Genomic DNA, 14708 nt, shown 5'->3' on the forward strand with positions numbered 1-14708 from the left:
ACCTGTATTTGATTCCTCTTTTGCTCCATGTTTGATTCGCTTAACCGTTCTCTTGATTCCTTTGCCTCAGTATTGTACCAATATTTGGTTCCCTTTGTCCCCATGTTTGATTACCTTTCTCCTTCTATTGTACCTGTATTTGATTCCATTATATCCCATTGTACAAGTGTCTGACTAATTTGTATCCAATTTTAATCATATTTAGTTCCTTTGTCCCCCTTCTGTACCCATATTTGATTCCTTTTGTCCCCCTATAACCCTCATGTTTGATTTCCTTTGTCCTTATATTGTGCCCATATTTGATTCCCTTTGTCCTACTATTGTACCCATATTTGATTCTATTTGTCCCTATGTTTGATTCCTTTTTGCCCCCTCCCCCCCTTTATTATTAATAGCTTTTGGATCAGTATACAGATGATATATTGCTTATTCCTGGATTTCTGCAGAACTCACCGAGTTTTTACAGAGCTCCTCATACGACCCACGAGCACCAAGCTTTGTTGCGAAGTCTGGCAAGACCTCAGGATCCGGAATCACAACCCCCACCAGACAGGACTATTAAGACAAAAACATACTTGATTAGAAACAAAATCTAACCAATGCCAGCAACATGCTTCTATTGACAGTGTGCATTGGGGTGCCAGTCAAAATAAATTACACTGTATTTCATAAACGCATGTAGCATCACTTGTGAATTGCAGTAGTGCACGTTACTGTGTTCTAAAAGTGGTGAATGGGCCCCTAAATAAAGATCACACAAATTTTCTCAAATAACACCAACAAATTAGAAATAATGGGGTTCCCACCTGCTATCAAAGTGAAAAATATCTGAATGTGGTATGTCTGTTAGATTGCTGCTAGACCTAAAGTGTATAAATAATTAAAAAAGGTGATCAGTGCAAACTATATACCATATATTACTACAAAGATGGAATATCCTTGTTTGATATGTATTCTACCTCATAGATAAAGTGCAATAAATCAATAATTATACCAATACCAATGGTGAAGCCTAATGCAAATTGCTGCTGTGCATGCAATTATTTATTTAGCTGCTGTGCAAACTGCTACTAAGCAAACAAATTATTTGCTGTTTGCACAGCAGCTAAATAATTGCATGCACAGCAGCAATTTGCATTAGGATTCACCATTAGTATTGGTATAATTATTGATTTATTGCACTTTATCTATGAGGTAGAATACATATCAAACAAGGATATTCCATCTTTGTAGTAATATTTGGTATATAGTTTGCGCTGATCACCTTTTTTATTTATTTTTAACACTAATAAATTACTGTAAACCTCAGACATGAAATATGAATAAAGCATGTGTACTTGTCTCACTCCAGAGCACTAAGTATAATTTTTGTATGCTGCTTCATCCCTCTGCTGTTAGTATGAGTCAATTCTGACAAGTTTTCCTGACACCAAGGGGAATAAGAGGGACCTCCAGCTGATTGACAGCCTCATCTCTGTTCCTATATGAAAGGAATTTTAAGCTGACAAACAAATTTTCCAGAAGCCCATAGCGTTTGCTCTTCGTCATAATACTTTCGTTCATGGCCTTAAGCTTCATGCCCTGGAGGAGAAAATCGCACTTTATGCCAAAGATATGCTCCTTTTTTGTGCAAGACACTGATTTGTCTTGCTAGTTTTCCAGGCCTAAAAACCAACTGTGATAAATCTCAGATACTCTCCCTGGACCCAATTCCCAGTAATTCGTGACTCCACTCTCCCACTCCTTTGGGTCACTCAATTCAAATACGTAGGGGTGCAGGTTACTAACAGCATGGCTGATTTTGTCCCACTGAGTTTTATTCCATTGTTGGGTTTGGGGAAGGTTAAATTTAATTTCATTTGTGGAAGTCCTTGCCTTTGTTGCTGATCAGCAGAATCAATTTGATCAAGATGAAGTTGCTCCCAGTATTTTTGCATAGCCTTATGCTGCGTACACACGCCCAGAGGTTCCGTCAGAATAAACTTTGACAGACTTTTCAACGGAGTTCCGCTGAAACAGACTTGCCTACACACATTCACTCCAAAGTCCGATCGTTTAACACGATGACGTACGATGGGACTAGAAAAAGGAAGTTCAATAGCCAGTAGCCAATAGCTGCCCTTGCGTCGTTGTTGGTCCGCCGGACCTGCATACAGATGAGTGGTTTTCTTGATAGTAACTGGTTCAGGCGGAAAGATTTAAAACATGTTCTATTTCTAAAATCCGTCTGATTTTTTTGACAGAAAAGGTCAGATGAAGCCCACACACAATCGAATTGTCCAACGGATTCGTTCTGTCGGAACTTTGCTGTCGAAAAGTCCGGTAGTGTGTACACGACATTAGAAACGTGCCAGTCTGTATCCTGATATCTTTATTTAAGCAATTTGATATGTATGTCTCCTTTCTTTTGGAATAACAAACCTCCCACACTCGACCTCGCCATTCTGGGGCAACCAACTTCCCTTGGAGGGAGGTTAAGCCCTTCCCAACTTTTTGGAATATTTTTTTTTGCTGGGCAACTGGTACATGCTTATAATTTGCTTGTACTGAACAAGGGTAATGCCACGGTGCTGGGTTCATATAAAGCTTTGTAATCTCTCCTCTATTGGGGGCCATGGCGCTCACTATCCACTTACCCACACCACGAAAACTACGATTAAGGCATGCAACAAGGCTGGGGTGTTGCAGTCTTCCGTCTCTAATATTAGATCCAAACTAGAAAACAAGATACTGCTCAGGTGTGGTATGTAAAGAATTACTCACAGGTGCGATCCCGACTCGCTACTGCAGTGACATGCAGATGAGAAGAAAACTGGTCACACACCGCAATTATAATCCAATAAAACATCTTTTATTCTTCAAGCATGGGACAATCGCGCAGGATAGGTTGACAGTTGACATTTTCACATGTTAAGAGTGCTTAGTCATAACTCTATCTAATATTTGGTTCCTGAGTTTTCCTCTATGAAATAATCCTTCCACACTTCTTTCAGGCTTCAGAGCCGACTGTCTGGGCAACTAAGGGTATCAAACTCTTTGGGGATATCATTATTAATGGGTGCCTTCCCCCTCTCTCTGTCCTACTCACTAAATTCTCTTTTTCAAACGTATTTTTTTCTATACATGCAACTGCACCATGCCCACATTTCCCAGTTTCGCTTGGCTTCCATCTCGCTGCAAGAAACAGATCTGGAATCCCTACTCCGTTCAGAATCCCTCCCTGCGTTGTACCAGGCTCTACGCAGTTTGCTTCCTCTAAGCTTACATAGATTTAGGGAAAAATGGATGACGGAGGTCCCAAATTTGGATGACTGGGATGATGTTTGGAACTATCCCTTTGAATACCTAATTTCATTGCAAGATAGGCTGATCCAATTTAAAATAATGAATCACTCTTCTCTTATGGTTGATAATGTTCAGAAATTCTGCCCATTGAGCTTCTCTGGTATCTGGCGGTGCACTAATCCACAGGCAGATTTATCAACATTTTTTGGTCATGTCCGGTGATTGAGGCCTACGGGAAGCAAATCTTACAATTTATCACCTTGGTAATAACTATTTAAGTGCCCCTGGACATAAAGGTCTGCCTCTTGGGATTGGCTGAGCCGCTAGCTCCCAGGAAGGTCACAAGGATTCTCTTCAACACATTGCTGTTTTATGCTAGGAAAGCCATTGTCCTCCTTTGGAAATTAGCTGCTTCCCCCTCTTTGAATAAATGGAAATTTCTTGTGAACTCTGCACTTCCCTTGTTTAGAGTTGCCTACAATAGACGAGGATGTCCACATACATTCAACAAAATCTGGGTTCAGTGGCTTGAACACCCTAACAATGCTCAAGATCTATACGTTGTACGGATGCCTAGGTGAGTTCCCTAGTTGCTTGTAGTTCCCTAGTTTCCAGTTGACAAGTGGCCTGACATAGAGAAACAAGTGGAGCTCTTTTTCAAGTTTTCTGTTTGTTGGCAGCTGTTTATTAGCCACTTGACCTCCGGAAGATTTACCCCCCTTCAAAGCCAGGCCCTTTTTTTGCGATACAGCACTGAGTTACTTTTACTGACAATTGCGAGGTCATGCCTCACTGTACATAAATTTGTAATTTTTTCCCACAAAAGCTTTCTTTTGGTGGTATTTGATCACCACTTGGCTTTTTATTTTTTGTGCTATAAACAAAAAAAAAGAACTGGCAACTTAAAAAAAAAAAAAACATTTTTTACTTTGTGCTTTAAAACATATCCAATAAACATGTTTTTTTGTTTTTTTTAGAAATTTCTTCATAAATTTAGGCCAAAATATATTCTGCTACATATTTTTGGTAAAAAAAATCCCATATATTGATTGGTGTGTGTGCAAAAGTTATAGCATCTGCAAACTATGATATATATACAGAAATAATTTTTTTTTTATACTAGTAATGGCAGCGATCAGCGTCATAGTGGAACTGCGATACCACTTCCGTCAGCCAGCTGCAGCTGGTCCATAAGGGTCGCAAGGGGAGAGCACTGCGCCCTGAGCCCACCCAATTGTGACATTAGCGAATCAATATTAGCTATTGTCTTCCAGCTTCTCCTCCCGGCCAATCAGGACAGGAACCAGGTCTCAAGACCAGATTAGCCAGGAGGAGAATGTAATATTATGTAAAATTATTTAAATGTCCACGATAACAAGACACGTCTTAACCACATCAGTTTCGAGGTTTCCCTCTTCATCAGAACCTTGGAAAGTAAAAGAAAGTTTGTAGGATGTGGTAGATATACAAAGGTGCTGTCCTGTGTTGCTAGAGAAGTGATAGGCAGTATGCTAGCACTTCTCTTGCAACACAGGACAGCACTCTGCTAGGAGGATCGCAGAATTCCCAGAAAGAGTGCCTTTAGCCAGCAACTGATGTGTGTGGGCTGCAGCCTTACAACAAGTTCAAACTCAAGTACAGGTGACAGACAAACAACAAATAACGAACAAACCATTTAGTCTACGGTATGTAGATTGTTGTGATGTGGATACCTCTGGAGTAAAGAAGGATACATCTCCTAATCAGCAACCCCTCTTCATGTATATCTACCACATCCTACAGACTTTCTTTTACTTTCCAAGGTTCTGATGAAGAGGGAACACCTCGAAACGCGTTAGCCTCCCTTGATCATTTGCACTTGTATCGGCATAACTCATTTTTAATGAATATCTTGTAACCTAGTTTGTATGAATTCGTAGTAATTTCTTTGTACTCATCTATTTTGTTTGAGAATAAACAATATAACTTTGATTCATGAGTGAGATCACACGCCTTCCACCCCCTCTTTAACAGTCAGCCTCTTTCGGACAACCCCTGGTCAGTTTAGGCAGCGGGACACACAGGATTGTCCTATACTACTTACCAATCGAAATTACTACTATTTTACATTAATACCGCCTGCACGAGCACAGGAGAAACACTTTTTCTGTTTATACTTTTAGTCAACTCGGCATGCTGCATTGAACTTGCTGCAACCATAGCATGCAAACAGCCCTATAGTTGTATTGTAGACTTTAGGTAGGAAGTCAGAGGGTAGTAAAACTGCGGCTCAGCCACCTGTGATTTAACCCCCCCGGCTACCCATGAGTTTAGTCATTTATCATATACCATACAAGCCATGTGTCAGTCAACGTGTATCCTCCATGTTCCAGCAACGTGGCTGTCCTCTGGGGCTTATTCATAAGGGAGCTGCCTCTAATTGTATATATCTTGTCCTAAGCTGTCGTTAATTAGATATCTCTTGGTCCCCAGCTCCTCCCCCACCTGTGTATCATTAGCATTTTTCTAAGAGGATTACCATCCACATTTTCACAGTATATGATGTCCTTACCCGCAGACTTTCACCATGTACAAACACCTGAGCCACAGTCCCGCTTCTGATATATATGTTCTCTATCTTCTCCGGGGCGATGTACTCGCCCTGCGCCAATTTAAATATATTCTTCTTCCTGTCGATGATCTTCAGGGTCCCGTTCTAAAAGACAAAAACATCTATGCGTTTAGAAGGAAATCCCCTCTAAGCATTGTAAAATGGCAATCTAAAATGACCTTCTTGTCATTTAATTAAAAAAAAAGCTACAAATCTTTTTTAGATTGTAAGCACTTATGAGCAAGGCCCTCTTAAAACCCATTCGTGTTGAATTGTTTTCTAACGATACTGTACCTTTTACTTTGTAAAGGACGGAGCAAACTGTGAAGACCTTATAGTGACATTAATCATTTTTTAGGGCTTGTTCACACCAGGCTCAATGTGGGAAAACAAGCATTTTCCCCTCAACGTACAAAAACATGCTGCCTTTTACAGGTGAGCATGGGTGCCATTAATTCTTAATGGACCTTCCATACATCTAGCAAACACACATGCATTGACGCCTATCAAAACACACGGTACCGCAGCACCATGCGTTTCGCTACAGCACAATCTTAAAAATTGTGCCAGCACTATTTTTACACTTTTTTTAGATGCATAAGGCAGTCCAATGAAATGAAAGGGCTTACTTAAATCATGGTGTGCAGGAACGTGCAAAAAAGCACGCATGCTCGTACGTACTGCCAGTGTAAATGAGCCCTGAATGCGGAGTTCTTCTCGTTTGAAAATGTATTAGAAGTCAGCAGCTACAAAAAGTGTAGCTGCTGACCTTTTATAAACACACTCACCTGTCCCACGATGCAGCCTCCTGAAGCGTCGCTCCTCTTGCCCTCCTCTCCCTGGTGCCGTCATTGCAAATGTGGGCACCCGGCCGTGAAGCCGCAAGCTGTCACCGCACGGGTGCCCACACTTGCAATGATGGCACCGCAGAGAGGAGGAGGAGAGGAGCGAGGCTTCTGGCGGCCGCATCGCTGGACCGGGGGTACAGGTGAGTGTATGTTTATAAAAGGTCAGCAGCTACACTTTTTTCGTGAGTCACGCTGCGCTCTCTTAGTGGCCAAGCAAGTCTGGGACTTGTCACGTGATTGCAGAGAGGGAGGGGGAGAGGAGGAGTCGCCAAGGCGGTGAGGTGACAGAAGCAGGAAGTGGGACAGGAAGTAACAAAATAAAAAATACCGGATTGCGCTAAAGAATGTAAGGAGTCCAAAAAGCAAAAAACAAGAAAAAAAAAACAAAGTCCAAGGAGAAATGTCCAAAGAAATCCTTCAGCAAAAGGGTTAAAATCAATAAAATAACTAAACTAACTAAAATAAACAAAATAACTAAAATAAACACAAAATGCAACTAAATTAAAACTTGAATACAAACAGGACTAAAATGCAACACAAATAAAACATAAAAAATATCCATACTATTCAATAGATGGTGCAGATGAATGCCATGATATCCTCTCCACCATTCACAGAATGCCTTGCATTCTATGAAAAGGATGTGAATAGTGGAGGTGTACAGCAAGCGACCTGCTATGATCAATGTGGTAAAGCCAGGATTGTAAGATTCCTCGCCGGAAAATCAGCGACGGCAGTGATGACTGGGCTGATTGAAAGTAAGGCCTCATCCACACTGGGGGTTTAGCTCATCAGTGGCAAACTTCTTCATTTTTGGGCACCCAGGTGTAGCATCCAGCCCCATTGTCAGCATCCTGTTAAAATCTATGGCAGTCTAAAATATATGGTGGCTGTATGCTATACTGAGTGGTACTCAAGTTTAGGGCCGTAAGCGTTCAAGGATATCCCTGGATTGCAGTAATTCTTCATCTGAGATATAAAGTTGTGTTAAAAATAATAGCAGTGTGTTTAAAAAAGTGAGCGACGCTAAAAATCCTTATACATTATACTGTGTATGTGTATATAATAAATATATAAAATATTATTATATATATTATGTAATATCTTTTATTCCACACACACGAATGCACTGGGAACACTACACAGTCTATTCCAAATTAAAACAAGAAGAAAAATGTTTCAAATTTGTTATTACTTTACAGAAAGTGAAGAAATTTGAATATTAGGCTTTTACAAGAAATAGCAGTGTGCATTTTGCACTAAATTACATTACATTCCTCTGCATTTCTTGGTTTTACCTCATAAACAGGATTTTTCATGTCACCCCACAAGTTTTCTATTAGATTAAGGTCCGTGGATTGGGCTGGCCACTCCATTACCTTAATCTTGTTGGTCTGAAACCAAGATGCTGCTCACTTACTGGTGTGTTTGGGGTTGTTATCCTGTTGAAGCACTCATTTCAAGGGCATTTCCTCTTTGGCATAAGGCAACATGACCTCTTCAAGTATTTTTGTGTATTTAAACTGATCCGTGATCCCTGGTATGCAATAATTAAGCCCAAAACCATAGTATGTGAAACAGCTCCATATCATCATGCTTGCGCCACCATGCTTCACTGTCTTTGCAGTGTACAATGGCTTGAATTCAGTGTTTGGGGGTCGTCTGACAAACTGTCTGAAGCCCCTATAGTAACATAGTTGGTAAGGTTGAATAAAGATATCAGTCCATTCAGTTCAACCTGTGTAGGTTTGTGTCTTTTCCCATATCCCCTTAAATTGTTTACGTTAAGACGCACATCCAAGAGTCTTTTAAAACTATCCATACACCACCGATTGTGGAAGAGAGTTCCACATCCTTACCGCCTTGACAGTGATAGTTTTCTCATTGAGGTATTTCAGAAAACTATACTGCATTTTAGCCAATAGATGGAGCTGAATATACAAGCATTGATCTCTTAGAAAAATGACAGCGACATTTGCACAAATGCTTCTGACATTTGTGCAATGTTTTATAAATAGACCCCTTTAGAGTTTTCATAAATGCAGCAGAAACTAGTAATGGGACATCCATCATTACAGGTAGTTTAATTTTTACATGGTAGATGGCAAATATATTTTTCCTGGAGTTCGGCTTTAACATGTATCTTTAGCTGAAGCTTTGCAGACAGGCGACTCCTTGGAAAAAGTTTTAAAAAATTATTTATATAGGATTTATTAGTAACAGAAAGGGGACAGGGATAGGGACAATTGTAGACACTCACTCAGGTTGAACTGGATGGACTGGTGTCTTTATTCAACCTTACTAACTATGTAACTATATATGTAACTATGAAAATAGAACAGCAGTGGGGAGACAATATTTATAAGGTGGGTGACTTTTTGACGTTCCTGCAACTATAAAGTGTAGCGTGAGGATTTCTGGTGGGTGGATTTTTTCATGCAAATGAGATATACTGTATGCCTCTTCTGCAATTGAAACGCCTTCCTGCTAGCGAGCTTCTAAAGATTGTACACTGAGCCCACACATGACCAGGTCAGCATACAGTCTTGACATTCCTTGGATGCCTGTGATGAACTGACTCCTGTGCATACATGGAAGCAGGGCCGTCTTTAAGGCAGGGCAAAAGGGGCAGCTGCCCTGGGCCCTGTCATTGTTGTGGGGCCCAAAGCAGCTGCCTCATACTTGCCGACTATCCCAGTGTAAATTCCCTTGTCCCTTGAAGTTTTAGTCCTGTACTGTGACCTGATATTTCAGTGTGAAGTGATGGTACTAATGCTGTCCTGCCCAGATGACTCACCTGCAGACCCTGTGTTTACATGTAAATAACTGGCATTCATATGTAAATATCGGCAGCATTACTAAGTAAATAGATGCGGCTGGCAGCATTGATATGTAAATAAAGGTGGCATTCATATGTGTATCATGCTCCCCTGCAGTGAGGAGATGATGTGCTGTAACCTCTAGAAAACAATCAGTGAGCAGTATTACTTAACAGTAATCTCTAGCAACCAATTAACAAGCAGAAATCATTTGCTGTAACCTCTAGCAACTAATCAGTGAGCCGTAATGTGTGCTCTAACCTCTAGCAACCAGTCATTAAGCAGTAATGATATGCTGTAACCACTGGCAACCAATCGCAATTGCTGACTGATCTGAGAAAATTTTTGCCCAGGGTCCAATCAATATTAAAGACGGCCCTGCATGGAAGTTACCCCAGGCTGACCAATCATGATTACCGAAGAGGCCAAACTTGGAAGTAGTCAAGGTGAAGATGTCAGCTGTGGGGAGGGAGCTTGCCGTTGTTCCGATGCTTAAGTGGAGGTAAGTGAAGAGGACTTATGTTTTCCTTTAAATAGCCACAGAATGACCTTTCTCTGTGAATGCCTTATGTCTGGAAGGTTCAATAAAATGATTTGCTTCTACAGCATTGAGTATACCTGGAAATCTAGCCATGAGACAGAATATTGGCAATCCGCTTTGTTATTGTGAACCATTCTTGATTCCACTGATTTACAGAATACAGAACCAGAGCACAAAAACATAATTACCTCCCAGCAGGGTTCAGCCTTGGCGCTGTTAGCACCAAATTAGCATGAAGGAGCATCTAAGCATAAGTGAAATCAGCATTTGGCAGTGGTTGTTCTGTTTATTGATTAAATATAGGGGATATGAACTTCATTTGATCACATATTGGTGGCCTAGCTGCCTTGTATTCCCCAGGGGATGACTGTTGGCAAATATCATTCAGTGTTAGGTTTTACTAGTATTATATGTAGTGGAATTGTGCGAGCAACCAATCAGAGAGGATCACTCTATGTCTTTTGCCCATCTCTGATTGACTTCCATGGATTGAGCCCAGGGCCACCATTGAAAATTATGGGGCCCTATACAGCTTACCTAACAGCAACCCTACCCCCATGCTAAGTGCCCTGACTCGCCTTGGCAGTAAAAAGCTTTTTGTAATACTTTGTTGTTCACATGAAAACATTTAACCCCAGTGACTTTGCTATTCCGATCCCTATAAAATATCTAAACCCTGAAGAAGGGGGAGACCTTTGAGTCCCCAAAACATGTTAGATGATTTATGTCTTCTTTCTATAAGTCAGCATTAATATGAAAATTTTTGGTCTCTTAGATCTTTGGTCTGACACTCTCATTGGACTTTCTATACATGAATCAAAACCCAAGGTTTTTCCTTTTTTTTCAAGGGTAATTTCATGAATATTTTATTACTTATGCAAACAAGTGAATGTGCAAATACACAGAGTAATGTACAGTCTGTGTATTTGCACCTATAGATAGACTCCAATAGATGTAGAGTGAAAGAGCATTCAAAGGACATGGTATAAAAGCCCTCTCAAAATACAATCAATTATCAACTGTAGGCACATATTAGATATATCACGCTTCTATGGTAGTGGACATTGTTGACAACCATCCTGACCAGATTTTATCAAATTTCTTTAGACAGCTTATGTTACTCAACCAGGGTTCCTCCAGAGATTGCTAGGGGTCCCTTGAACAATGAGCAATTTCTGCCTCTCAGGTAAGTGCCCACTGACACCATTAATCTTTTACTGGGGGTTTCCTGGGACCAGAAAGTTATTTCTTGTACAAAGAATTTTATTGAACAAACAGATCAACAGGATAATACAAAAACAATGCTGGACACATCGTGTATACATATTTGAATAAACTTCAGGTGTCAAAAATATTAATGCGAGACACAAGGATTTGCATATGTTCCCGAAAGTTCCGGTTCCTCTGTGTTAAAAAAGGAAGAGAACGGCTGCTCTAGAGGAATATGTAATTTTATACAAGGGCAAGCCCTTGTTTATAAAGCATATCCAGAATTGAATGCTGGGGGGGATCTATGTCTTTCCATTTCAAAAGAATCCAAGGGTCCTCTTAAGGGGTACTCTGGCTTGTTCAAGAGCAGCCTCACTGGAGCCATTGTGCCCTGTTTGAATCCGATAGATCAGGGGTTTTTAAACAAAGGGCCAGTTTACTATCCTTTGGACTTTAGGGGGATGGACTACAGCCATTGGGAGTAGAAATTGTCCTGGCGTCAGTGGGAGTAAACAACAAATCTTTAGTATAAGGGGGAGGAATGGCGCCCTGTCATTGGTGTCAGTGAGAGGAATAGTATCCCATCATTGATATCAGTGGAAGGAATAGTGCCCCATTGTTGGTGTCAGTGGGAAAATAGTGCTCCATCATTGGTTTCAGTGGGAGGAATAGTGATCCATTAATGGTATCAGTGGATGGAATAGTGCCCTATTGTTGGTATCAGTGGATGGAATAGTGCCCTATTGTTGGTATCAGTGGAAGGAGTAGTGCCCTATTGTTGGTGTCAGTGGGAGAAATAGTGCCCCATCGTTCACGTCACCACCAGGAATAATGCCCCTTTGTTGGTGTCAGTGGAGAAAATAGCTTCTTGTATCAATGGGAGGAAAAGTACCTTAAAGGGTCAGATAAAGGCAAGCAAAGGGCCACAGTGTGGAGACCACTGCGATCGATCTTCTCCAGCTATGAAACACTGATTATTGTATCTAGCCCCAAAATGCATTTGTTGTTTTTATATGACTTTTTTTTATCAACCATTAAAATTATCTTGCATTATTTTATCCGATTTTGGTCTGGTGCACCTTTCTGTATTTTTTCTGTGTGCCTGTTACATGTTATGCCTCACTTTCTGCCCCTTTCTGAGGGACACAGGTCACCAGAATTGAGTAATCTATGTATTTGAGCCAAAGGCAGCACCAGACAACTGTTTTATAGAGACCAAAGGTATTTATTTGCTTTCATAAGTGACCAAAAAATAAAAGCAAAACGTACTCACGTGTTTCTGGGGCTAAAACAATCCCCCTTCATCAGAGCTACCAAATATACAGAAATTACAAATTATATCTGTAGAGAACATTTATAAAACATTACTAACATTTTATTAATGCTTTTATTTTTATTTTTTTATGTTCTCTACATATATTATTTGTAATCTTTGGTAGCTTTGAAGAAAGAGGATTGTTCTGGTTCCTCAAACATGTTGGCCACCTTTTGTATTTCTTTTGGTCACTTGTGGAATCAAATAGACACTTTCGGACTTAATTATTTTTTTGGTTTGGTGCTCGGTTTGGCTCAAATACACACTACACAATGTAAGGGGTTACTTCTTTACTGACCAGCAATGTAGGGGGGACAGTTCTTCACTGACCACCAGTGTAAGAGGACACTACACTTTTCAAAGTGTTTAAAATCTGGTGCAGCTGTTCACAGAAACCAATCAGCTTCCAGGTTTTAGCCCAGGTTCACATTGAGGGCAGGTTTGAAATTGTGTGAGTTCACCTGATTCTCACAATTTAAAACCGGCAATGCAGTTCGACTTCGGGGGCAATTTGACAGACATTTGTGCGGGTTCATGCACAAATGTCTATTTAAATCACCCCCGAAGTCAACAAAAGTAGTACAGGACACCGATTAGGACATGTGAAATCGCATGTCAAAATGGCCCAATGTGAATGTGGGCTTATTGTTAAAACCTAATTGAACAAGCTGAAGTTAGAAGCTGATTGGCTACCATGCACAGCTGCACCTGATTTTGCACTCTCCAGTTGATTTGAGTTGGTTCGAGTGCACAAGTTTTAGTAAATCTCCCTGTGTTTGTTTTATGGCCATTATTGTTATTTATTTTATATTAAGATTATTGTTGTCTTGTATAGCAGAAGTATGTTGTAAAATGATCCTCTCTGGGTGTCAAATACGGTAGGTGTGGCATGCTATTGTTGTACCATAAGCAGTAGATATACAGTAATCATTTTTAGCAGGGGTTCCCTCAGTAGGAACTAAACGCATTAGAGGGAGAATCCTGTATGAAGTGTCTGTGCTTGTGCTGAACAGTAAAGTTGAACTCGGTATGTACCTCCAGAACTTTGCTGAATTCTAAGAAGGGATCACTCTGATGGGGACCCTAATGTATGGAATGACTCTGATGGGAACCCTGATTTAAGAGATGAATCTGATGGGGACCCTGATGTAAGGGGTGACTCTGATGGGGACCCTGGTGTAAGGGGTGACTCTGATGGGGTCCCTGATTTAAGGGAGGGCTCTAATGGGGACCCTGGTGTAAGGGAGGACTCTGATTGGGACCCTGATGTAAGGGGGGACTCTGATGGGGACCCTGATGTAAGGGGGGACTCTGATGGGGACCCTGATGTAAGGGGGGACTCTGATGGGGACCCTGATGTAAGGGGGGACTCTGATGGGGACCCTGATGTAAGGGGGGACTCTGATGGGGACCCTGATGTAAGGGGGGACTCTGATGGGGACCCTGATGTAAGGGGGGACTCTGATGGGGACCCTGATGTAAGGGGGGACTCTGATGGGGACCCTGATGTAAGGGGGGACTCTGATGGGGACCCTGATGTAAGGGGGGACTCTGATGGGGACCCTGATGTAAGGGGGGACTCTGATGTGGACCCTGTTGTAAGGGGGGACTCTGATGCGGACCCTGTTGTAAGGGGGGACTCTGATGCGGACCCTGTTGTAAGGGGGGACTCTGATGGGGACCCTGGTGTAAGGGATGACTGATGTAAGGAAGGTTTTTTTTTTCCTGCAAATGTTTGTAAAATATGAGTTGTGACCCTTGTACTGAAAAGTTTGGAGACCCCTGATCCAAAGGATACCAAGGACAATATAGTTTATCTGGCCTTTAATACCTGTTTATTGCTGTCAGTCTTCTTTTTACTGATGTATTTAATGCTTGGAGCTTTTTTCCTGAAACTGAGTAAGTTCACCCCTGTACCCTAAGGTTTAGGCACCCTGTATTGACCCCTGGTCTAGGACGGTGGATCCCTGTTGATCGACAGTTTATTAATTAAAAATACATTCCATATATGTAGTTATTCATGTTGTTTAGTCTTGAGCCTACTGTTGGTATCCCTTGCGAGGGAAGGTTGCATTTGTATCCTTTTTACCAGTGGCGATGG

The 14708-nt window shown here is 41.1% G+C and overlaps 1 protein-coding gene across 1 annotated transcript in view; it reads right to left on the reverse strand.

The window, feature by feature from the left end:
- Positions 1-14708, reverse strand: part of ACSL5 (acyl-CoA synthetase long chain family member 5) — an 85185-nt gene that overhangs the window by 6201 nt on the left and 64276 nt on the right. The window contains exons 18-19 of the mRNA XM_077455042.1: positions 5837-5980; positions 454-555 (exon numbers count right to left, since the gene is read on the reverse strand). Coding sequence (XP_077311168.1) covers positions 454-555; positions 5837-5980 — 246 coding nt within the window. The remainder of the gene's footprint in view (positions 1-453; positions 556-5836; positions 5981-14708) is intronic.

Source organism: Lithobates pipiens, unplaced genomic scaffold (genome assembly GCF_037356315.1).
Source record: "Lithobates pipiens isolate NorthernLeopardFrog02 unplaced genomic scaffold, aLitPip1_a1.2 Scaffold_25, whole genome shotgun sequence".
In the NCBI taxonomy this organism is placed as follows: domain Eukaryota; kingdom Metazoa; phylum Chordata; class Amphibia; order Anura; family Ranidae; genus Lithobates; species Lithobates pipiens.